The 24,622-nt window shown below is 35.4% G+C and overlaps 1 protein-coding gene across 1 annotated transcript in view; it reads left to right on the top strand.

Moving 5' to 3' along the window:
- Positions 1-24,622, top strand: part of CNTN5 (contactin 5) — a 515,333-nt gene that overhangs the window by 364,241 nt on the left and 126,470 nt on the right. The window contains exon 13 of the mRNA XM_006150105.2: positions 222-397. Within this exon, the coding sequence (XP_006150167.1) occupies positions 222-397 (176 nt within the window). The remainder of the gene's footprint in view (positions 1-221; positions 398-24,622) is intronic.

Genomic DNA, 24,622 nt, shown 5'->3' with positions numbered 1-24,622 from the left:
CCCTACACAAACACAGTAAACTGTCCTAACACTGACAAAGATAGTATTTCATTTAATAATTATTTGTTTAAAAATGTGTAAAATCTGGTGTAAGTATCTGGAATAGTAGTAGTGTATCGATTTATTGTTTGCCTTTTTCTCTGTTATTCACAAGGATGTACAATGCAGGGAAACTGTATATAATGTTGATTATGGTAATTAATGTATTTTTATTTCCATAGAACCTACAAGGATAGAACTTACTCCTAAAAAAACAGAGTTAACAGTGGGAGAGAGCATCGTCCTTAACTGCAAAGCAATTCATGACGCTAGTTTGGATGTCACTTTCTACTGGACATTGAAAGGACAACCTATTGATTTTGAGAAAGATGGTGGACACTTTGAAAGCATCAGGGCCGTAAGTGAATACACTTTTACTTTTTGCATAACAATAATTTTAGAAATTTTGACTGAAACATAGAAATACTCAAAGAAAAAGGAAAAACTTAAAACTGATTTTCTTTTATCCTTAATCGATAATTCTCATAAACTTTATATCAATTACTTTATTCCATTATTTTATATCAAACTAATAGTAATAAATATTTTTAAACTCCCAGTAAGTAATCCGGTCTCCTTCACTATGTGAATGTGATGTCTTTGCCACTTTTAAGGATTAAAATTGCCAGTATCTACACATTACCTCTCAAAATTATGTTGCTACATATAATGGCTACTACATTATTTTAAATCATGTTAACATCAATGGTAATATAATTAATAGGTAAAGTAAGTCTGCCTGTCCTACTCCTCATGAAATAGTCATTTTTAGAATTGATTTCATTTTTCACAAGTTCTACAGATTAAACATGCAACCCACAGTTGTAAATGCACATTTGCCTTATATAAACACTCACAGACATACTCGTTTCTTGTTGGCCAAATCTTTTCTTTTAATGTCTTCTGTTACATTATATACCTATATGGTAATCAACTAAATAGAGAGGAAAATCTTTTGAACCAAATTCTATAGACCATCACAGAGTGGCTTAACATCCCAGAGTGACAGGAGGTCCTCTTCCCCATGACTGTTCAAGATGTAAATGACAGAGAAGAACAAGATGATGGAACCAGAGTGGCTGGGAAACAGATTTGGCTATAATCTTCCTTCAATAATGGCTACAGAGATGAATCCAAGTGCATTTTTTTTCCCCTACAAATCCAATTTAACATGCCATTATATACTTACTATTAGATTATTCTTACCTAAAGACTTTGGGAAGCATTAGAAAACCATAGCTATAGTAAGTTCAAACATTTAAACTCACTTCAAATTGGGCTTTATTTTAAAGGTTATGTGATACTGTGAAAAAAAAAAAATCTGAACCCAAAGCCAGGAATTCTCTGGATCAAATTCTAGTTTGAGCCCTAATTAGCTGTGTGACATAAAGCTAGTCAGCTGACTTGTCTGGGTATTAATCTCAGAGAAGTAAAAATGTTAGGCCAAATAATTTCCAAGATTCTTTCCACTTTAGAACTTGATAAACTTAAATTAGAAGGAAAGAAGAGATAAGCTTTCTTTTTTGCATTTTCCAATGTAAACAAAATTTTACACTTTCTTCTAAATTATTCCCTTTATCTTGGTTTATTTACAATTAATGGAAGAGACTAAACAAATAAGCAATGATTACTGATGGCATTTTTCAGCATCTCATTAAATAAATTAGTTTCAATTATTAATAGCTGAGTTATATGGAAATTTTTTTGATCATCTTAAATTAAATTCATTTTCTTCAAATTTGTGCTTTTTCTTTCCTTTATCTTGAATTGATAATTCCTTTCTATAAATTTTATATCAATAATATGAATGTCATAAAAGAGCCAGAAAAACATGGTAAAAAATATCACATTTTAACAATAAAGAGTATACCATTAAATATATCTTCTTAGGACTGTCTGTAAGCATTCCTTTTCAGAGGTCTGATATTTAAAGTAAAAATATGTCTAAAATGAATAATGGTTTTCCTTCATGTAAGTAGTATCCCTTTCATTTTAAAATACCAGTAAAGAAATTAATGGACCTAGCAAAGTAATATGATTTTTTGTTTTGTCTCTTAGGCATTACCACTTTAGTTTGACATCATTCATTTGTATCAGTAAATATTTTTAATATTTTTCATAAGGTTGCTAGTCACTCAATAACATCTGCTTAATCCCTCTTTGCTTTTATGTTATTGTTGCCCTTAAAGTACAAGAGACTTCTTAATGCAAAGCTATATAGTTACGAGCCCTTTTAAAACTTAGGTTCTGAATTAAAGATGGGGATAATAAACTATAGGAAAGAAGAATAAGGCAAATTATTATACTAAAAAATGAAAGACATATGTGGCTTTAAGATACTGTAGGACTTACCACTTGTGTATTTTGAATAATTTATAGAAATATGCACATACTTCAAAATATTTGGAAGCTTAAAAACTGTACAGTGTAAAAGAATTGTCTATCACTTTTCTCCCAATTACCTCAAACACTGTCTGGGTGCTGGCTGGCTTCAAGGGCACACTGGAAAGAACACCATTGTGTGACAATGAAAAGGCAAAGAGAAGAAAAAAACAACATTCTATTCCCTCCTGCCCTTCTTCATGTGAAATTGGTCTGGGAAATAATATATTTCAAGGGAAGGAATCAAATGTCAGAAAGGACATTTGGGAGACCCTCTGGGTTTGTAGATAACTTCTGCTTGGGAGACAAGGGAAGATTACAGAAATAGGAGAGGCAAGACCAGGCTTGGAAGAAAACCACGGGGTTGACCTAAGACCTGCTCTGAGTTTCAAAAGAGAGCTATTGAAGGAAACTCGAGGTGTCACCTGAAGAGGCTAGCCCAGCCCAGTGGAGTAAAAAACCAATGGGATTCAGGGGCATAAACTAGAATGGATCTTGCCTTTGATTAGCGTACTCTTGCCTAACTTCCCTGCCCTCTAACTCAAGTCAGTGGAGAGCGGAGGGAACATGGTTCAGAGTAGCAATGGTGCAGTGAAGATACTTCAGCACTTTACCCCAGCATCAGGTAAAATGAATCAACTAGATACCAGGAAAAAGAGAGAAGGAGATACCAATGGTGTTGATATTTGGCAACTTGTAACTGCCAAAATAAACTAAATGATGTTACTTATTGTTTTAGTTAGTTGTATTGGCCTTTTATAGACAGCCAATCATTCATAGCTCAAGCTCTGGTCCCATTTTTATTTGTAGTCTTTAGATAACATTAACATACAATAGACACTTTGTATTTTAAATAGTCATTGCTTTCCAACTGCAATTCAGGAGAATAAATAGATAAATATATAATCACATCTAGTTAAACAATAATAGTATCACTTTGGACATTTAAATTAAGACATTGTAATGAAAATGCTTCTATTCCATTTGTCCTCCTCCCTTAGGTCATGTTTTTACAAAACCAGCAATTTGACTAATTTGGAATGAATCCATTAATGAAGCCACTGTTTGGTCTGATTCACCCAAATCACATTTGTTTTTCTGGGTTTTTTTTTTTTTCTTTGTTTTGGCAAATGAGAAGAATAAACTGAACGGCAAGTTTGTAAAGTTAGTCTTGAGATTTCAATTCTAGCTAAACCTGTAAACTAAGTGTTGTGTGGGGTTCAAAGTAAAGCACAGGGCCCTTTCCTCCTAAGAGAGCACAATTCTCAGGGAAAGGCAGCAGGATATACTAGTGATCTGCTGTGGCAGAGCTCTCACCACAGGACAGTGTGAACGCAACTGACAGAGTGTGTATTTGAAACGAACCTGGACAGAGAGGATTTTGCCAGGTACCTAGAAGGAACTGCATTCCAAACAGAACAAGCAGGTCAAACAAAAGGCTTGTTTCTTAAACAGTGATGAACCAGAGGTCTGGAGAGCACAATGAGGGTACATAGTAGACAATAAGTCAATATTTGTGGAATACATTTGAAAGAAAACAGCAGAGGTCTCATTGTAAAACACACTGATTTCTGAGCTATAGAGTTTAGGTTGAATTTTGAATGCAGCAGGGAGCCCCATGTTTTAGGTTTAGTGTATTTTTTTGGAAAAAGTCATTTTGACAGCTCTATGGAGCAGGGATTGAATAGCTCTTGGATTTGTCATTCCATCTAGATTGAATAAACAGAGGTTACGTGAGACAGCCATTATAAGGTTTGGCCTGAAATAACCATCCTATCAGTAAATAGCATTTTTAATTTTGACACAGTTGTTTGTGTTGGTCAGAGGTCTGCCACAACCTCTTAATGCTCTCAAGACGTCTGAACAGCACCCAAGCACTGGCATGTGGCCACGAAGCCACTGTCTTCATGGAGGACTGTGGCGATCCATTATTGTCCAGAGACTTCAACTCCCCTAAGTACTCATTTGGGACTGAAGCAAATTTTAATCCGTGTAATATATAAGCAACTGTTACACTAAGTAGCATGGAAGTACACAATTTTCTATTTTTCTTTGCTGGAGAAAAAAATCTCACACATTTGTCATCAGGATGGTTTGCTAAAGAAAATTGCCCTTTTTATTGTGAACTTGCAAAATTACAACTAAATGAGCAACTGAACCGAAGTGTTACCTCACTATTTGTCTGGTCCTTCACATTCACCCAATTCTTTGGTTACAGCAATACACCTGGGAAGGTAGAGTCAGGATTTTGACCTTATTTTCTAATGAGGAAACTAAAAAATCAGACTTTCTCAAACCATGCGAATACTGAATTAGGATAACAAGATCAAGTACTACATATTTTTAAATTATATTATGTTGACTCTCCCTTGTAAGTTACCCTCTCCATAGTCATTGACCACCTATTACGTGTTCAACCCTTATGTACAAATTATGGGAAATTAAAAGAGATTTGATCTTCAGTACACATAAAGATGTTATAGAATATTAAGTAGTTCAAGAGTTCAAGAAAATTATGACCATATAAAGCAATTGCTAATTTTTTTTTAATTACAGCCAAATATTGTTGGAGAACAGAAAACAGATTAATGTAACTCTTGTCACTGTGGAAAAAAAAAATCAAGAAAACAAATTAACTGAATATCTGTTGTGTGCCAGGCACTGAGCCAAACACACACACACACACACACACACACACACACACACACACATTAGCTCTACTTGACCTAGACAACATACAGTAGAATTAGGACAGGAAAAGGAGGAATAAAATAGTCATCTGAGGTGAGAAAAGCAGTTTTATCTCAAGGTTGTGAAGGATCTTGGAGATCACTGAGTTTGTCCTAGTCTGATACACAGTTCTCCTTCAGTATCATTAGTGTCTGTGCCAGCCCTTTTGGTAATGAGAAACTCCCCTGAAGGAATCCTTTCTATAGACAATCAGATTTGGATGTAACAAAGTAGGAAAATATTAGTAGTTATGATAACCTGCACTGCAAACAAAGGAAACGTAAAGACCTTTGACATATGTGATTATCCATGGTTATAGTGGAGTATGGGGTAGACAAAATAAAATGTAAAAATCCTTAAAGCCTTGAGAATTTAACAATTGAAAAGCTCTAGCCTATGCCAATTTTTCTATTACAGATCTATTTCTAGTTTATCTTCTTAGGAATTAGCATCTTTCTCCTAAATCCAAGTCTCAGAATAGAATACAGTATGTGTTCAACTGACATCATTCTTTTTCCTGATTGATAAATATTAATGGTGCAAAAATCAAAGACATCAGTAGACATAATGCCATGGTTTACTAAAGCACAAAATTACAAGACTCTCATGAGCATCTGCTGCATCTTCTTCATCACATCAGCATTCAGAAGTCCTGGAGCCATTTCACCACTCATCACTTGATTGCTGTAGGAAAGGGCAGGGCGGTGGGTCTACCAAAGGCACATGCTCTCTTTGGCTTGTTCTGTTCACTGGTAACATTCATACTTTCAAGTACTATGGCCTCCTGGACTCTGAGCCCAACCCCCTCACTATCTGCCAGAGAACTTGTCCATCCTCATCAATCCAGCTCCCACCTCCTAGTTCTTACCTTGCTTTGAATCCTGGCAGTGTGGTAATCCACAACTTTCTGTTCTCTGCTACAATCTTAACTGCCCCATATTTGCTTTGTAACAGTTCCTTCCCCATCTTTTCCCTAACTTAACAAAAGAAGTCTTTTCGTCTTTTTAAGAGAATATAGTATAGAAAATACCAACCAGTTTGGGGGCTGACAGTGAAAAAGGTCATCTCCAAAGGCCCTAGAGTTTTCAGACTACGCCAGTAATGTGTATTGTTAGATGTTTTTCTTGACTTGTCTGTGTTAAAAAATATATCTCTACCCACTGTTCTCAAAACAGAGCACTCAGTTCTATCGCATCAATTAAGAATGCCCCCCCTTTTTTTTTACTCATACCAGTTGATCACCAAAATATTCCATTTAAGTCTTTGATACTATAATGTTTTATGCATACATTTAAAAAACTAAGCTATATGGACACTAAACGCCAGGGCAATGTCATTTTATTTTTGACTACTTTAACTGAAGATACCCACAAAATAGCCACTCAGTCAGTGCTTCTCAAATAGAAAAATAAAAATTTGACATAACGCAGTTTCTCAGTTAAGCCTGCTACTACATTATTTCAGAGGCTTTAATACAATGAAATACTGGTGTCCAATTCTATTAAAACCTCTTGTCAAAACAGAATAGTTTATTCCTTGCCTTTTTTTTTAACTTGACAACTGTTGAGTGTACACATGCCAGAGAGAGAAAAGAGAAAGAAATAAATAAGAAAGAAATAAAGTGAGAAAACACACCCTCCCTCCACTGGGAATAGCCACATCAGACTCCCCTCTCCTTTACTTCTCTCTCCTTTTCAGGATTTTTAACACAGATGTATGTGTGCCAGCTTGTATTTCAAGCCACCAGATATGGGACTCAACCCACATGGTTGGCCATGTGGGTTCCAGCCACCTTAACCACCAGGTCAGGGCTGACCACCTTGCTTTATTTAAAAAAAAAAAGATTTATTGTTTATTTATTCATTTTAATTTGACCAGAGAGAGACACAAAGAGAGAGAGGAAAGTGAGAAAGCAAGCCACCAGGTCCAGGACTTGAACCATGGTCAGCCATGTGGGAGTGTCCAGCGCCTTAACCACCATGCCACCTGCTGGTTCCAACCTTGCTTTATTTTTAACACAAAATTGTAATTTCACTTTAGCCAAGTCTAAAGGTCCATGAAAGATGCCTGTCTTGGGTGACATGTAAGACAGTCTATTGCATGGAAACCCTCTCTTAATTCCTGTGGTATTATTTGTATAATCTATGCACCACAGTACAGTAAGGATGACAACTGGATAGTATCACCATATTGGTTGTCCACCTTCATTTTTGCTCTAAGTGGCAGACTGTCACACAAAACAAAATGTGAAGTATATGCCTCTTTACATTTTGTACTTGGTCACATTTAGTAAAACCAGGTGATGTCTCAAACTTACCACATCAAAAATGACAAGTTTAGCTATCCAATTTACAGGCTTCGCTTTGTTCATTTAAATATACTCTACCAAACAAATCTGAGTGAGACATTGCAGTAGGGATACACAGGCATCTCCAGTAATTTAGAGGTTCCATTTTGACAGCTGTTTTGTCTTGATGCCATATCTTATAGCATTATGTGTGATATAAATAGTTGCTAGTATCCCTGCAATTTTTTCAAGTGGGCAGAACTGCAGGTTTTGTTGTTATTGCTGTTTGAGAGGGAGAGGGAAAATGATTCTTGATATAGAAAGGCAATCTTAGTTGTGGGCCGTGTCAGGAAAAATCAGATCAATAGCCCAAGTTCTGTGATCTCTGATGGAATAAAAGAACCGTACTTTACAGAACAGGATAGGATGTTTACTGGATTTGGAAAAATTAGGGAATGAAGAATAGAAAGCATGTTTTACCTCTTAGTAGAATTTTTCTCTCCTGCATTGTGAACTATAGAAATTAGGTATGCTTCTGCTTCAATAACTCTAGATATTAAGAAATGCTTAAATGAGAAGGGGACTCCTTTTTTTTTAAAGTTTTTTCTCTGCCATTATGTCTCTAATTTATGCATATATGAACTCAGACTGAGTTTCTATAGGCCTATAGTTTCTTTGGATTCATCTGGGTTTGTTTGTTTGTTTGTTTGTTTTGTTTGTTTTTTGAGAGGTTTTCGCTATAGGGCGCGTGCGCTCACCAGAAAGACAGAGAGAGACAGAGAGATAGAAGGCGAGAAACCACTCCCCAGGGGGGATGGCCACACTGCAATCCCTTCTCCTCCATTCTCCTCCCAGGATCTTGGGCATGCACGCATGAGTTTAAGCTGCCGGGTCCAGGACTTGAACCGCGGTCGACTAAGTGGGAGTCCAGCGACATAGCCATTACGCTAACTGCTGGTCCCTGGATTCATCTGTTTTGAATCCAACCAAAAGATGAATTCATCTGAAATCATTTGCTTTGTCATTGAAAAGTCCTAGGGAGTTGTTGCAACCATTATTGTTGCTGTTAACCTTGAACACAAAGTCTATCTGATTTATTGCAATGATGTTTATTAAAGTAAGCTATCACCTAACTGTCACTTTTAGCAATGAATTACTTACTGAGATATAATAGTCTTCTAATATGCATAACAAGCTTCTAATGTAAATTTTTATTAATTACACAATAATTATACATTGAAGAGCAATCAACTGGTCTTGACTCTAGAACTACTCCCTCTGCCCCATATGACAAAGGCTATTTTTTATAAGACAGCAAGTCTTTATAAATCAGATATGTATTATCAGCAACTTTGAATGAATAGCCACATAAATGCATAATATTGAACCCACATTTGTAAAATTATCCTTTTCTACTTGTATCAGATGTTCAAGTTAGTTAAATGAGTCCGTAAGTTATTTTCAGAGTCAGATACTTATATTTTCTCAGTCTTTTAATTTTGCATATAATCAGTATATGCTTTATTTGAGAGACTAATATTCATATATTTATACTTTTTTGTTTTTTTCTATAGGGTGCATGCACTCACCAGAGAGAAACACAGAGAAAGAGAGAGAGAGGGAAAGTAAAAAATCATCAACTAGGGGAATGGCCATGTCACAACTAGGCATGCGTGCACATGCTCCCAACATTTTCAAAACCCTGGGTCTAGGATTTGAACTTCAGCTGGCCATGTGGGAATCTAGTGCCTTAACCACTGTGCCACCTGCCTGGCCCACATATTTTGATACTTTTAAAACCACTTATTAATATCTTGTTCTAGTTTTCTTGTACTCCTTTTCCTTTTGTAAGTCATAATAACTTATAAATGTGATTGTCCATATTGCTTGAATTAGGAAGAATAACCAATGTGTCTATTTTAACTGAGACAGCTAAATAGTCTATTTTAACATAGGCCAGTGGAGCAAATGTTTGGTGCACTGCTCAGATTCCACCTTTGAGGTTGTGGCACTCCCTCCCCAAGCTACTGACAGACAGGCAGCTGACAGTCCTCAGCCAAGTCCACCCATGCCATTAAATTGCCTTCAGCTCAAGAGTTGTTTGGCTTAAGTTATTTATACTCTGGCCTCCACTCATTGTGTAGGGATGATGAGTACACAAGGGTGACTATAAAGATCAGGCACCTTCCTCAAAGAGAAGAAACTCAGGCTTTCTCAGCTCTAGCATTCCTATGGAACTTGCTCAGGTCCCTATGAGGATGGGCTGAGACACCACAGTGACTGCATCTCAGTTAAACATCGCCTCTGTCCAGTCCTGCTTCCTTCATTTTCTCCCAAGTGTTCATTCTAAGGACACCTCTCAATGCAGTCACCATCTGTCTTTTTCTCTGAAAATGTAACTTGAGACAGCTGTTGGGGCAATGCCATCATTGCAAAATCACTGAAAACAGGTAAAGGTAATGGCAAAAAAATAACCACAGTTCTCATCTATTAAATGTCCACAAGATACCTGGCCCATTATGTACCAGGCTTTCCAAATGTTCTTTCACTTGGTTCACTACAACACCTAATGGGGCAGGAATTGTCCTTGTTTTGACAGAAGTAGGAACATCTAGAAAGGGAAACAACTTTTTCTAATTTAAATGACTTTTGTCTACAAGAGTTATTATTCAAACTTGGACTGAACCCCAATAAACATTGTCTTTTATCATGCCTAGGGCAAGTATACAACTTTTTACAAGGTAACAGTTTCAATTTTTTATTTTCTAAGTAAGTTTACTATTAAACTATGTTTTCTTATGAATAATGTAAGTATCCTTTATCCATTTTCTTCGGTGATAAAATCTTCACACCGTCATCTAAAGTCAGTCATTCCTATGAAGTTTGTGCTATGATTACATGGTTACATCGACACTATGCAAGTTCTTGCTTTTTAATATTTGTGCACTTTCCTGTTGTGAGCAATCTCCCATTCCTGCACTAAAAATATGTTTCTCTTACGTACACACGTATATAAGGCAATGTTACAATTAGACTCAAACTTTTAATCATTTTAGAATAAACTTGTAACAGTTCTATTACTTGATTAAGACCTAAGCTAAAATATGCAAACTGAATTTTACATCTTCAAGAGACCTTTAACACATCCTCCCTCATACATATTATTTCATTTGAGTCCCACCAAAAAAAAAAAATGCATATCAGGCATGTTAGATGTAAATGAAGAAAGTGAGCACCAGGAAGGAAGAAGGCTGAAAAACCTCTCCACCAACAGCCTGAGCAACACCAGGTCCATTTGTGACATGGCCATCACATATCGCTTAGGCTTCTTTGAGCTTCAAAGTTCATAGCCATGAATGGTATATTTCAATCAGGTTTGCTGCTTCAAAGCACAGATAGGAAGAACTAAAACTAGCTGTATTTCTTTACTTTTAAAATTCGAGGACATAAAGAGATTATGTTTCTGGCCAGTATTACGTCTTTAGCTAGACAGCTAAGCCTATTTTTACCTCCCTTACCTGATCACTATTAAAACACATTCTGTAAAATGAAATCATCAAGTTAAAAAAAAATTCCTTCCATAAAAATTACTGAGAATGAATTGAAAAACATCTTAAAATATCCTATTACACTTGCCTGTTCAGATGTTCTGTGGGTGTGTTTTTCCATTAATTAAAGCTCACACTTTTGGCTGCTAGAATTGTTTCATTTTATAGTGTGTGAACCCATTTTTATCAACTTTCCTCTTTAGTTTTTTGAAGAGTCTAAATGAATATGAGATGTAATATGTTATATTGCTTTTACAGCTAAGTTGAGGCAAAGAATATATAGTACAGAGGTCTCAAAAAAAAAAGTTCTTCCAAAGAAAACAATTAGATTCCCATTTGTGACATTTGAAATCATACCTGTTCTTACTATGTATTTATAAGCATTGTTGATTTCATGTGAGTTGTTGGCTACCAAAATCCAGTTTTCAAGTGTGATAGTTAGCAGTCTCAGATTCTTTCATTTTCTCACCCCTTTATCCATTTTCAAATCTTATTGACTGCTTGAATCATTCCATTTCCTCCCCTCTATTCCTAGAGTCAAAATCCTACTCTCAGCATTTATTTCCACTGTTGTTAGTTTCGCCACCTTTTAAACTGCAGTCCCAATGGCCATGATGTTTCTAACAAGCCAGTTTTATACTGCAACTCCCCATCTCTATTCATTCAGTAATTATACACACATGCTCCCCAGCCTGGTTCTGACTCCAATCTCTGGATTTCAAACTTCATCTTTGACCATTTTCTCTTACACTTCATTTTACGGTGAAGTATAATCAGTCTCTGAAAATATCCTGTCCTCACATGCCAATCCAACCTGCCAAGAATACTCTTCCCTGCCTTCTAAACTGTGCAAAGCCATACATTTCCCTCAAGATAGAACTTGAATTCTTTCCCTGGAGCTTTCATTCTACTTTATGCATCCCTTCACCAGGGCAAGTATCAATTGCTACTGCAAATGTTTTCTAGTTTTCCTTCTTTCTGGCCAGTAGTCTTACGTCTTTAGCTAGACAGCTAAGCCTATTTTTACCTCCCTTACCTGATCACTATTAAAACACGTTCTGTAAAATGAAATCATCAAGTTAAAAAAAAATTCCTTCCATAAAAATTACTGAGAATGAATTGAAAAACATCTTAAAATATCCTATTACACTTGCCTGTTCAGATGTTCTGTGGGTGTGTTTTTCCATTAATTAAAGCTCACACTTTTGGCTGCTAGAATTGTTTCATTTTATAGTGTGTGAACCCATTTTTATCAACTTTCCTCTTTAGTTTTTTGAAGAGTCTAAATGAATATGAGATGTAATATGTTATATTGCTTTTACAGCTAAGTTGAGGCAAAGAATATATAGTACAGAGGTCTCAAAAAAAAAAGTTCTTCCAAAGAAAACAATTAGATTCCCATTTGTGACATTTGAAATCATACCTGTTCTTACTATGTATTTATAAGCATTGTTGATTTCATGTGAGTTGTTGGCTACCAAAATCCAGTTTTCAAGTGTGATAGTTAGCAGTCTCAGATTCTTTCATTTTCTCACCCCTTTATCCATTTTCAAATCTTATTGACTGCTTGAATCATTCCATTTCCTCCCCTCTATTCCTAGAGTCAAAATCCTACTCTCAGCATTTATTTCCACTGTTGTTAGTTTCGCCACCTTTTAAACTGCAGTCCCAATGGCCATGATGTTTCTAACAAGCCAGTTTTATACTGCAACTCCCCATCTCTATTCATTCAGTAATTATACACACATGCTCCCCAGCCTGGTTCTGACTCCAATCTCTGGATTTCAAACTTCATCTTTGACCATTTTCTCTTACACTTCATTTTACGGTGAAGTATAATCAGTCTCTGAAAATATCCTGTCCTCACATGCCAATCCAACCTGCCAAGAATACTCTTCCCTGCCTTCTAAACTGTGCAAAGCCATACATTTCCCTCAAGATAGAACTTGAATTCTTTCCCTGGAGCTTTCATTCTACTTTATGCATCCCTTCACCAGGGCAAGTATCAATTGCTACTGCAAATGTTTTCTAGTTTTCCTTCTAGACTTTGAATTTCCAGAAGTGAGAAATATGTTTATTTTCTGAACTTAATACAGTACTTGATGCACGTTAAAGACTGAGTAAATATTTGTAGTTCCTAAAGGAATTAATGGGGGCAGGTGTGTATGAACTAAAAACTAGCCATTGCGAGTAGGTCACCAATGACCAAGCGTGGACTGTAAAAGGTAAACCTGTTAAAAATTGTAGTTAGCAGAGGAAAGTTCCTAACTTCTGTTATAATTATAGAGGATGTCAATAATCAACATTTTAATTTTGTTTACTTCATTTGAAAATTTAAATATTTTTAATATTGTACTTAGCGTGTTTTCTCTGAAAATAATCATCAGGAGAGTTCTTAATAAAAGAGGAAAACAGCGTGAATTCTAGTTATCATGTTCAAGAAATGCTGCTAAGTTTTATAGGCTTTGTGCTACTATAAAGAGAATACCCTACATAGATCTATGTATCCAAGGGATATAATTTAACCTGCAGAGTGATGAAATGCATAATATGATAAGGCCTTTAATACTACAATTTTTACCTTGTAGGAATAATATATAAAAGAAGATTTTTCTTTTTCAGTTTTTGAAAGCCTTGATAAATAAAAGACTGTCCCTATTATCTAATACCACATAAGGTTCAGGATTTTCATAAGCAAACAGAGTTCAATTTTACATTTTGAAATACTATTGGTATGTTAGTATTGTGTTTTAGATTGACTCCTTTATTATTTCTCAAAATGATTTTCAAACAGTTGGGTTTTTGAGAGGCCATTATTTCCAAGACGTCTTTGAAATTCTACTTTTATTTTACAATTTCTCTTTCTGCATCTGTTTTGTGTTAAATTCTAAAGACTGCTAAGCTTTATGATGTATTTAGCTTTTAGCTTTTGAAAATCCTCTGGCTTCTTTCATCGACTATTTTTTATCATATTACAATATAAAAATGAACTTTAAGCATCTAGAATTAATAACTCAGTAGGTAGCATCTAAAAAATGTTTTCTCTGTCAGAAGAAGGGAAATAGAAAATTGTAGAAATAAATATTGGACTGTTATTCACTTTCTGTCTTCATTTGATATCCCTTAAATAGAGAGGTGGAAATTCATCATAGAGAATTTGGAAAGACATTATCTTTAATGAGTAATTGATACCCTAGAGTTTTTAACTGTGTATGATACATGAATTCTGAATTCATCTATGTTGCCCAAAGATTAAGTGATCACCTATATACTTGGCATTCGTCAAAAACCTGAAGATACCATAGTAATCAATAAGAAACATTTTTTGAGAGATATATGATTATAACTTAGAGTGCTATCTTTAAGGAGCATAGAGTTCTACAGACGAAGAAGAGGTGGCAAGAGTGATGGCAAGCTTGTGTTCAGGAAACTCAGTCAGAATTATTCATTGTCCAACCTATGGAGACAGAGCAAATTTTCTAAATTAAATAATACCTGAACTTATTCTTAAAAGAGAATAAGGAGTTTTGCAAGCAAAGTAGGAAGAAGAAGCAAAACATTTTAAAAGGACATTACAGTTAGAGGCTGTAAACAATGAAAATATGATAGACAATGAGGTTTGTTTATTAAATCCCAGTAACAAATGATAATCTGGAGCCAGCCCCAAGCATAGTAGTTAAGTATCCAGATCCTACATGGCCAAACATGGTTCGAATCCCAGCCCTGGGAGCTTGAAAATCACATCAGGTGCCTGTGTGTATGTATACATGTCCAAAATCCCAAAATGGAGACATAAAGAAGGGATTGTGGTATGACCATGCACTACTGAAGGGTACTTTCTGCCTTTCTCTTTCTCTCTTTTGCAAGTGCACATCTGCTAAGCCCCCCCTCAAAAAGAATAGGCAATCTTATAGCTGATATAAATCTTGTTTAATATATTACTACAGTGATTCTATTTTAAAGAAAGCTTCTCATATCACCTGTGATAGTTAAATAAGTGACCATCATTATTCCTGGTTTCAATTACAGCAAATTACATATTCCTAGCAAAAATAAAGCTGCCGGATTTCTCCAAATTAAATCCAGGGATAAATTTTATGTTGCTTAGCATAAGTATATATGTTTTACATAAATTTACATGTTGCTTGGAGCTTACCGTAGAGTATATAAAATAGAAATTAACTATTACAATGTTAAGATTTAGTATTCAGGGTCATTGAGATAATTCCACGAACACTGTTCAGTTTTTAGGGGGAGGCTAATTGTAATTCTGCAGACAGTTCTAAGATTACAATGCAATTAAGGAAAACAAGAACAAAGATGAAGACTTCTGCTTTATTTCACATTTATTCTTTTACTGAACTAAAATTTTTCAGGACAAGGATCATATCTATCTTGTTCACTATGGCCAGACCAGGCATCATGCCTGGCAGATATAATTTTTTAATAAAGTGTACATTAATTAAAACTTGGTAATATAAATTATATAAATAGAAGTTTATATTCTTATATTAATATATAGGCACTTTCTCATTTCCTTACCTATCTGCTAAACTATCTTGCCATAAAAACAGAATACAACAATATTTTGAAAAAAATTTTAATACATTTATTCACTTTACAAACACCTAATGATTACCTGTAAGGCATAGAGCACTAGCCAGGGCAGGGAATAAATTCTAAAGCTTGTAGTCTTGTTTAACAGGCAAATCTTTAGACAACTATTTAATGTGATAAGCTTGATAGTATTGAGACATTGTACTGATGAGAGAAATAAACTTTGAAGAAGAAATTTGAGTTATTAGTAGAGTATGTCATTAGTAGAAAGGTTTATTCTTAGAATTAATATTCAATTACATTCAATTAATTTCATCATTAAAGGTTATTCAGCCAACATGTATAAAGTCAGGTAATAATCAGAGTGATAATTTTTGAACTACTTTAAAATCAACTGCTTCTAATTTACATGTTGTATAAAAAACCTAATGAATTTACTATTTCAAAGCAAAATTAGGTAAAATAATTTAAAATGTAATGACTGTGAAGATACAGTATTGAACAAAATAGTCCAAGGAGGATATATTTAGAAGCCTAACTCAGGGCTTCCACCATAGCTTACTGGTTAAAAGAGCCAGATCTCATATAGCCAACTGTGATTTCTCATATGGCCAACTGTCGTTCAGATCCAAGACCGGATAACCTGGAAAACATGCTAGGTGCATGTATGTGCATCCCCCAAATCCTAACGAGAAAGAGAAATGGAGAGGGGATTGCAGTATGACCACACCCAGTCGGGGGGGTGGGGGCGGTGCTTTCTCCCTCTCTGGCAAGTAGGTGCACATGCACAAAAAAAACCACGTAACTGAAACTATGAAAGATTGTATTTTATCTGTATTAACTACGGATAGACCTACTAATAAATAGATCATATTGACAAAATTGTTTAAAAGTACTTATTACATGTAGTGATAACATTTCCTAAAACTATTTTTGAAACTCACATTCCAATTGCCATTATCTATCATTCAAACAGTGAAGAACACTGACAGACTTTTTTGTTCTCTGAAGTAAAGGAATCCGGGACATGCTTTGTTCATTGGGCCCAACACACAAGAGTCATTCTAAACAAGCCCATGTAGTGGCTCTACTGTTTAAAATAACTTTAGCTAGTGTTAGAGATGCTGGCATTGCAGTAAGAATGACTCCTCTTTGCTTTTAAGAATCATCAGACCTAAGAAAATAAGTCTTTGATTGAGCCAATATTCAGTATATTCTAGATGGGAAAATTCATTTTCTATGCTGTAATGATATACAGTGAATGAATAAAAAAGTTAGAAAAAGCAGAAAACGAAAATGAAAAATCACCTTTTTCTTAGCTTTTCCTGAGTTTTGGCCACATTGCTGTTTCCAATCACATGTTGCCTCATACCAAAATTCTGACTGGACTAATCCATCGGACTGTTTTGTTTTTATAGTTTAGGTGTAGAGATTTAAATATCTTTAGAGAGGAGAAAAGTTTAGGTTAAGTATCAGTGAATACCTTTTGTACATCTCCTATAATTATAGGAAAAATGTAAGGGATGAAAATTAAATAGTCAGTATTGGTAAGTTTTTGTTACATAAACCATGCAAAAACATGACTTCAAACAACTATTTTGTTTATGATTCTATATGTTGGCAGTTTGGGCTGGGCTCAATGAGTTCATCTGCTGGTCTTAGCAAGACTCACTCATGCATTTGTTGACAGCTGCCAGGCAAATCCAAGGCACTAATTTTTGGAGTCAGCTGGTTTATGGGTGGGGCTACAAGGATAAGTGGGTCATATTTTTCTCCTCATCCACAAAGCTAGTTAAGTCCTGTTCATATGCAGAACTCAGATTCTAATATCCAAGAACAAATGCACGAAGACCGTGTATCTTTGACTCAAACCTTGCTCAATGTCATGTGGCAAAAACCGCTAAAGTGATGTGGCCATTTTTGCTATCTACTTATTACATCTATACTCTGACCACAATTTCTATATTTCTCCTACTTGCAACTCTCATTCAACACAAATGTCTCCAAATTTAAGATTGACTCAATTTTCTGAGTCCATCCCTTGAATAGTTTTTCTTTTGGATTCAGTTAAGCTTAATCATTCATCTTTGGTCAGCTATTAGGTTGACTCCCAGCTGTTTGGAGGAAGAATTAGCTAGACTGTCCTGTCCCTGGTCTAAGTGGACTCTCACCCTGTAAGATGCTAACCCACACTACAATCATATGGTTGTCACACAACTCCAAAATAACTATCTCTGATACACATATCCACATTTCAAAAGTCTGCTCCATGTTTGCTATTGTCTCACTGACCAATACAAGTACTTAGTAATGCAGAGATAGTGTGCAAAGAAATTAGACAAGGGTGTACATCTAGGAAGGCATGAAAAATTGTGGCATTACTACAACAATCCACCACAGTCTAAATATTTAATTATCACTGCCTAGTGACATTTAACTTCTGTAATGATATCATTTTAAAACCAAACTAAAATCTAGATTACATCTGGAATGCTATGATGTGAGAGCATAATGAACCTTTGGAAAAATAAGAATTTGTACAACTCTGAAACTTAACATATCCAGTCACTATCAACAAAACTAATTCAGCTACTATCTGAATTGACTCTGTTTTGTTGAATTAAACTAAACCATAGGACTTAATCTGGTTGGTTATATATAGTCCTTTTTCTTATTTGATGTGGTCTGTGTTTTCTTTTAAAAATGTTAGGAAATTCTCAGGACCAGCAGATGGCATAATGGTTATGTCGCTGGACTCCCATGTAGTTGTCCACAGTTCAAATCCCAGACCCAGAGGCTTAAACTCAGGTTGGATGCACGTGCGTGCATGCCCAGGGTCCAGAGAAGAAAATGGAGGAGAAGGGATAGTGGCATGGCCATCCTCCCTGGGGGGTGATTTCTCACTTTCTGTTTCTTTTTCTCTCTGTTTTTCTGGTGATCATGCACACCCTATAGCAAAAACCTCTCCAAAAAAGAAAAAAAATAAAGTTAGGAAATTCTAATAACTTTGTTAATAGAAAATCAGCAACAGTAAAAAAGAAAAAATTAACAAGGAAATTTCATTTTTTTAATAAAATATTAATAGATTCATTGATATTTCATAGCAAAGTGTTATCTTAAAGAGACTTATTATACTTCCTATTTCATCTGTTCTAAAATAATGTTTCTACAAAAAATTGGTTTCAGTATATTTTGATAGGGGCAAAAGAAGGTAAGTTTACTAATGAACTACTATAAAAGAACTATGGTTAGGAACCAGAAGATGGCTTAATGATTATGTTGCTGAACTCCCATATAGTTGACCATGGTTCAAGTTCCAGACCCAGCAACTTAAAACTCATGCCAGGCACATGTACATAGATGCCAAAGTTCCCGAGAAGAAAGTGGAGGATAAAGGACTGCAGTGTGGCCATTCCCTCACTCCCATGGGGGTGATTTCTCGCTTTCTGTCTTTCTCTGTCTCTCCAGTGAGTGGATATGTGCTATGACAAAGATCTTTCATGAAAAAAAAAAAAAGAAAAAAGTAGACTGTGGTTACATCTAAAATAAACAGGGAACGTACTAGATATTTCATACCCAAAATTAATTTATGGGCTCTGTTAACCTGTATGTTCCAGCTGATTCTCATTAAATAATGGGGTTATTATATAATATATCTGTTATCACCGACTGTGTTGTAGTTTGAGTTATTGGGGATAATGGAGATATTCATGAAACTGCTCACAAACTAGAATAAAATTGAGATTTTGTAATATGAAGCTGTGATAATAATAGATTAATATGAAGAAAACAGTTTTTAATTTGTTCAAACTCATACTAATTTCAAACTTCATACTCAATAATTCTGTTTCCTATGAAATATTACAAAGGCTTTGCAGAAAGTTTATGAACATGTGTATTATGAAAATGCTATGCATGGGTTTCAAAAAAATTTGTACTAAAATAAAACTGTACTTTAATTTTATTTTTTCACAAACCTTTTGAGTACCCCTCATATTTATAATAGATTATTATACTTGTAACTATGGTCTTTTTTTTTTAAGAGATTTTTGTTTTGAGGCGTGTGCATTTACCAGAGGCAGAAATAGAGACACAGAAAGTGAGAAATCACCTCCCAGGGGGCTTGACCACACTTTAGTCCCTTCTCTTGTGTTCTCCTCTTGGGATTTTGGGCTCATGCACACACGTGCCTGCCATGAGTTTTAAGTTGTTGGCTTCAGGACTTCAACCTTGGTTTACTGCATAGGAGTCCAGCACTTTAGCCACTATGCCACCTGCTGGCCCATAATCATAGCTTTTACATACAATAAAGATATAGAATAGTGGTATGAGAACATATTCCTTCAGTAAATATTAGACTTTATCATTGAAAAGATGAGTTTAGGAGTTTTCAAAAGATATTCCAAGACAAAAAGAGATGACTACCATATATCCCTAAGGTATTTGAAACGTCGTAAAGTTTATTATGAGTACAGTTCACATTAGGCAGTTCTGTTGAATTCCTTAGATCAAAGGTAAAGTTTCCATCTGTGAGCAAAGTGACAGAAAATTAGTTTTGCATAAGGTACACTTTTAGCTAGTATCACTAAAAAATACCACGAATCCTACCAAAGTCTTTCAGCAAATTATCTAAGAATGTAGTCATGATTACAATCCTAATATATGAAATGAAAAGAATTTGGTAAATCAACTCAGCTGTATGCTTGATATACTGCAAAGTAATTTAAATACAAATTGCACATTGATCTGTATAGAATCCTCAGGTGCAACCAAGATAAATTTGAACAAACATAACTGAACGTTCCTAGATAGTTGACACACTATACAATGTGCTCCTTTAAGCAAACACAAAGTGTAAGTCTTTGGTCAGCCTGGGGGATCCTAGAGTCCTGAAACTTTAATCAAATCTGAAGATCTATTGAACAGTTACAAAATGTCATCTTCTGTGTGCGTCTCTAGAAATTCCTGGCCAGACATTTAGGCCTCATCTAAGATCATGAGATTTACATTTACTATGCAAGAGTGCTTTTCAGCAGCAGTTCTTAAGGTTAAAAACAAGATGGCGTAGTTTTAAAGACAGCAGTTGCAGTATTTACACAATTCTGCTAGACTGGCCAGATAAGGAGAATAGACATTATTAAGAGAACATTGCTGCAGCTTCTCTAAGATGAACTACAACAGTACCTTTGCAAAGAGACTTTGAAAGAATGTATGAAAAATGGGAAGAATGTCAAATGAAGACTAATAGAATGAAGCTACAGATTGCTAACATACAACCACAGTGCTAGATCAGTCTGATACTCAGCAGAAGGAAATTTAAAGACTTTTTTAACAGATGCCTCAGGAAGATCGTAAGTCATAGAAACAGAATCATAAAAAGACTAAATTCTATCTGGCCATCTGTAGTTATAAACAGAAGGCAATCTTACTTGAATACAGTGTAGAGGAGCTGCTTATCAGGCATGGATCATTTTAGCCACACAAGCTGATTAGTTTACAATATCTGCAGTTAGTGATAAACACGTAGCTTGATGTTTCACCATGGTAACCATGTCTTTCAGCTCTAAATCAAAGTCAGTTTTTTGGCTTTACATATTTATTTATTTTTTACTTTTTTACGACAATGGAGGTTTTTTTTTTCTAATTATATAAATAATAGAAGCTTATTATAGATCATTTGAATGTACTAAAATTAGAAAGAAGAAAATAAAAATCACTTGGGATTATACTACCTTGAGATAGTCATCATTAATATTTGTAAACATTTTCATGCATCTTTTCAAACATATATAAACATAGACTTTACACAGAGAAGAAATATCATGCATGCTGTTTTAAAGAGAACAACTTTTCCCTTATTTTTAGCCTCCCATTAGAGCATCTACCACTCCTAGCTCTGCTTTCTTACTCTGTTTTTAAGTTCCTTACTTATTTCGTCCTTAATAGAGAAAGACAGTTAGGCAGGCAGCTACTCTCAACAAGGTTTTCACACTGTGATCCATCCCCAGCCCCAATCAGTCCAAGATCATGGGCATATGCATGCTCATGGTACTCAGGGAGGTCTCTGACATCAGCCGGGAACCTTCCCATGTCTGTCAGTTTAAAGAGCACTGCATCTGCCTCTGCACCAATATATGATGCCCTACTTCAGCCTTTTAACATCCTAACATATTTACCTCTGTCATTCTTCAATTCTAAAGAAAGTAACATTTGTAAAAGGATATTTTTATTAGTATTTTTACAAAAATGGGATATTTTATATACTTTTCTTATATCTCATTACTCTTATTTGTCAATAATCTTAAAAATTCCTCCATGTCACCTGCTATAATTCAAATTGATTCTTTTCCATAGATACATAAAATTCCACAGAACTATACATCAATGTATTTAACCATTTGTCTATTAACAAATATTGTCTTCATTTCTGGTTTTGAGAGATTTATGAACAATGCTATAGAAAACATCTTTAAAGATCTTTATCTTTACTATCCCGAGATAGTAAACAACTTCCTTTCTGTGAGATAGAGTCTCAGAAATGGATTTCAGGGCCAAAGAATTAAATTAATTTTAATTAAATTTGACGCTGCCAGATTCTTTTCCAGAAATTACGCAACATCAAAGTACATTAGTGGGTGACAGAATTATATGGTAAAAAGATTACTAGACAGAAGGTAGAGGGGGCAAAAGCTTTAATTGTAGATCTAATTTTGTCCTTAGCTAGCAACACTAACTTGGATCAGTCATGTCATCCATCTGGGTCTTCATCTCCAAAGTGAAGAGGTTAGAGGAGATGACTTCTAATGTTTCTATCTAGTTCTCAAGTTCTATGACTTTAAAAATTTATATTCAAAAACTGTAATCTAAGCAACTCTCCAGATATGGCCTCCAATAAACTACTTTCAAATTTTCAGGGAACATCATCCTTTTTCAGAAGAAATTACTGATAGCTCCAAAATCACAGTTTTCTCTCTCAAATATTTCGAATTTCCTTAATTCACTAAAGATGTTTTAGTCTAATGATAGCATTATAATTGGAAAATTCTTAGTGCAAAAGAGTTCCAAAGTGGAAATAAGTTAGAATTCTTCTCTATAATTAAAAATATATGTGTGTGTGTGTGTGTGTGTGTGTATAATCTTGGTAAATTATAAAATATTTCTGTAATGTTAAATAGAGCCTTCCACTGAAAACAAAAATAAGAAGGCTAGCCTGTTGCATGGTAGTCAAGGCTGCTGACTTCTGCATGGCCAAATGCCAGATATGACAGCTTGAGAAATATACCAGGCATATGTGCATCCATGCCCAAACTCACAAGAGGAAAACGGAGAAGAGACTGTGGCATGGCCAGCCCTTCTGGGCTATGCTTTCTCACTTTCTCTTTCTCTCTTTCTCCCTCTCTCTCTTTCTTTCTCTCTACTTCCCTCCCTTCCTTCAGTAAGACCATACACCCGATAACAAAATTTAAAACAATAAAATAAAAACAATAAATTTGGCATGGTAATTGAGACTCTGCATTCTCACATGGCTGATCACAGTTCAAGTCCTGGACCTGAGAGCTTGCTTTCTCTCTCTCTCTGTCTCTCTTTGGTCAAAATTTAAGCATAATAATAACATAAAATTTTAAAAATAATTCTTTTTTAAAGTTTTAATAAAACAATAAGCTTACAAAATTAGAAAAATGTACTTTTCTCTAGGTAAGAGAAAAACATCCTTTTTTTCATATAGCTAGCCACCCAAATTTCATATCAAGGTCCATCGAAGAGCAAATATATATGGGTATATGATCATTGGTTTTGCCATAAATTCAAAGATACATAACTCTGAAAAGTCTTGCATATATAATTCTAAATTCACTTCTCAATGCCTATAGGTAGAGACAATTTTCAACATGGTTCCTTATAATAGTTAAAGTTATAATATCTATTTACAGAACAAAGAAGTTGAATACACTCATATTGCTGACTTTTAATCTCAGTCTGAGTGAACTCTGATATTTATACATTATTTGGTGAATTCTATTTCATAAAATTCCAAAGCCTAAGTAAGACTTGTTATTGATTAATGAGTTTTTTTGTTTGTCTGTTTGTTTTGAGATGTTTTTGGTATAGAGCGCATGCAATCGCCAGGAAGACAGAGAGAGACAGCAAGAAATCACCCCCCGGGGGGATGGTCACATCACAATCCCTTCTCTTCCATTCTCCTCTAGGGATCTTGGGCACGCATGCACACGCACCTGGCGTGAGTTTCGGCCACCAGGTCTGGGACTCAAACCACTGTCAACTACATGGGAGTCCAGTGACATAGCTATTATATCAACTGCTGGTCCCTTAAAGATGAGTTTTCAGATAGACCACTTTTGGAAAGGATGGGCAGGGTGGGACCCCAGATGTTATAGGTAGTCGTGTGTGGATAATTTCCATCATATGGCCACCCACATTGTCTTACAGTTGATGCCTGGTGTCTTTGTCCCTTGAAATTCTATTCTGGAAGAGTGCTACATGCAAATACTGATCTATCTATGTATCAATCTACATCACTTGGAAGCTTCTATGCACTAAGTGTCTAGACATGTACAAGTGAACAGGATCCAAGCATCTGAATATGATTAGGGTCAGGATATTCCTGTATTCCCACTGAATCTGATGCACAAAGAGTGAAAATGGTACAGAAGAGAGATTGCAGATCACCTCCTTCCGCACACCTCTGAACCCTCAGATTGAACTACAAGGATTAGGAAGAAATACCCAATCCATCAGATGACTAGAAATCACCGCAGAGTCACAAGAAATATGGGAAGGCAAAAAAATACCTCTCCTCCAAGGGAAAAGAATAACTCCTTTTCTTCCTCAGTCAATACAATGAAACTGATGGAAATGTCAGATAAAGAATTTAGAATATTGGGAACCAGCAGTTAGCGTAATGGCTATGTCGCTGGACTCCCACGTAGTCGACCGCGGTTCGTGTCCCGGACCCGGTGGCTTGAAACTCACGCCGGGCGCGTGTGCGTGCGTGCCCAAGATCCCGAGAGGAGAATGGAGGAGAAGGGATTGCGGCGTGACCATCCCCCCTGGGGGGTGA

This window comes from Tupaia chinensis, unplaced genomic scaffold (assembly GCF_000334495.1).
Source record: "Tupaia chinensis unplaced genomic scaffold, TupChi_1.0 Scaffold000276_2, whole genome shotgun sequence".
Taxonomy (NCBI): domain Eukaryota; kingdom Metazoa; phylum Chordata; class Mammalia; order Scandentia; family Tupaiidae; genus Tupaia; species Tupaia belangeri.
This window is presented reverse-complemented; position numbering and strand designations above follow the sequence as displayed.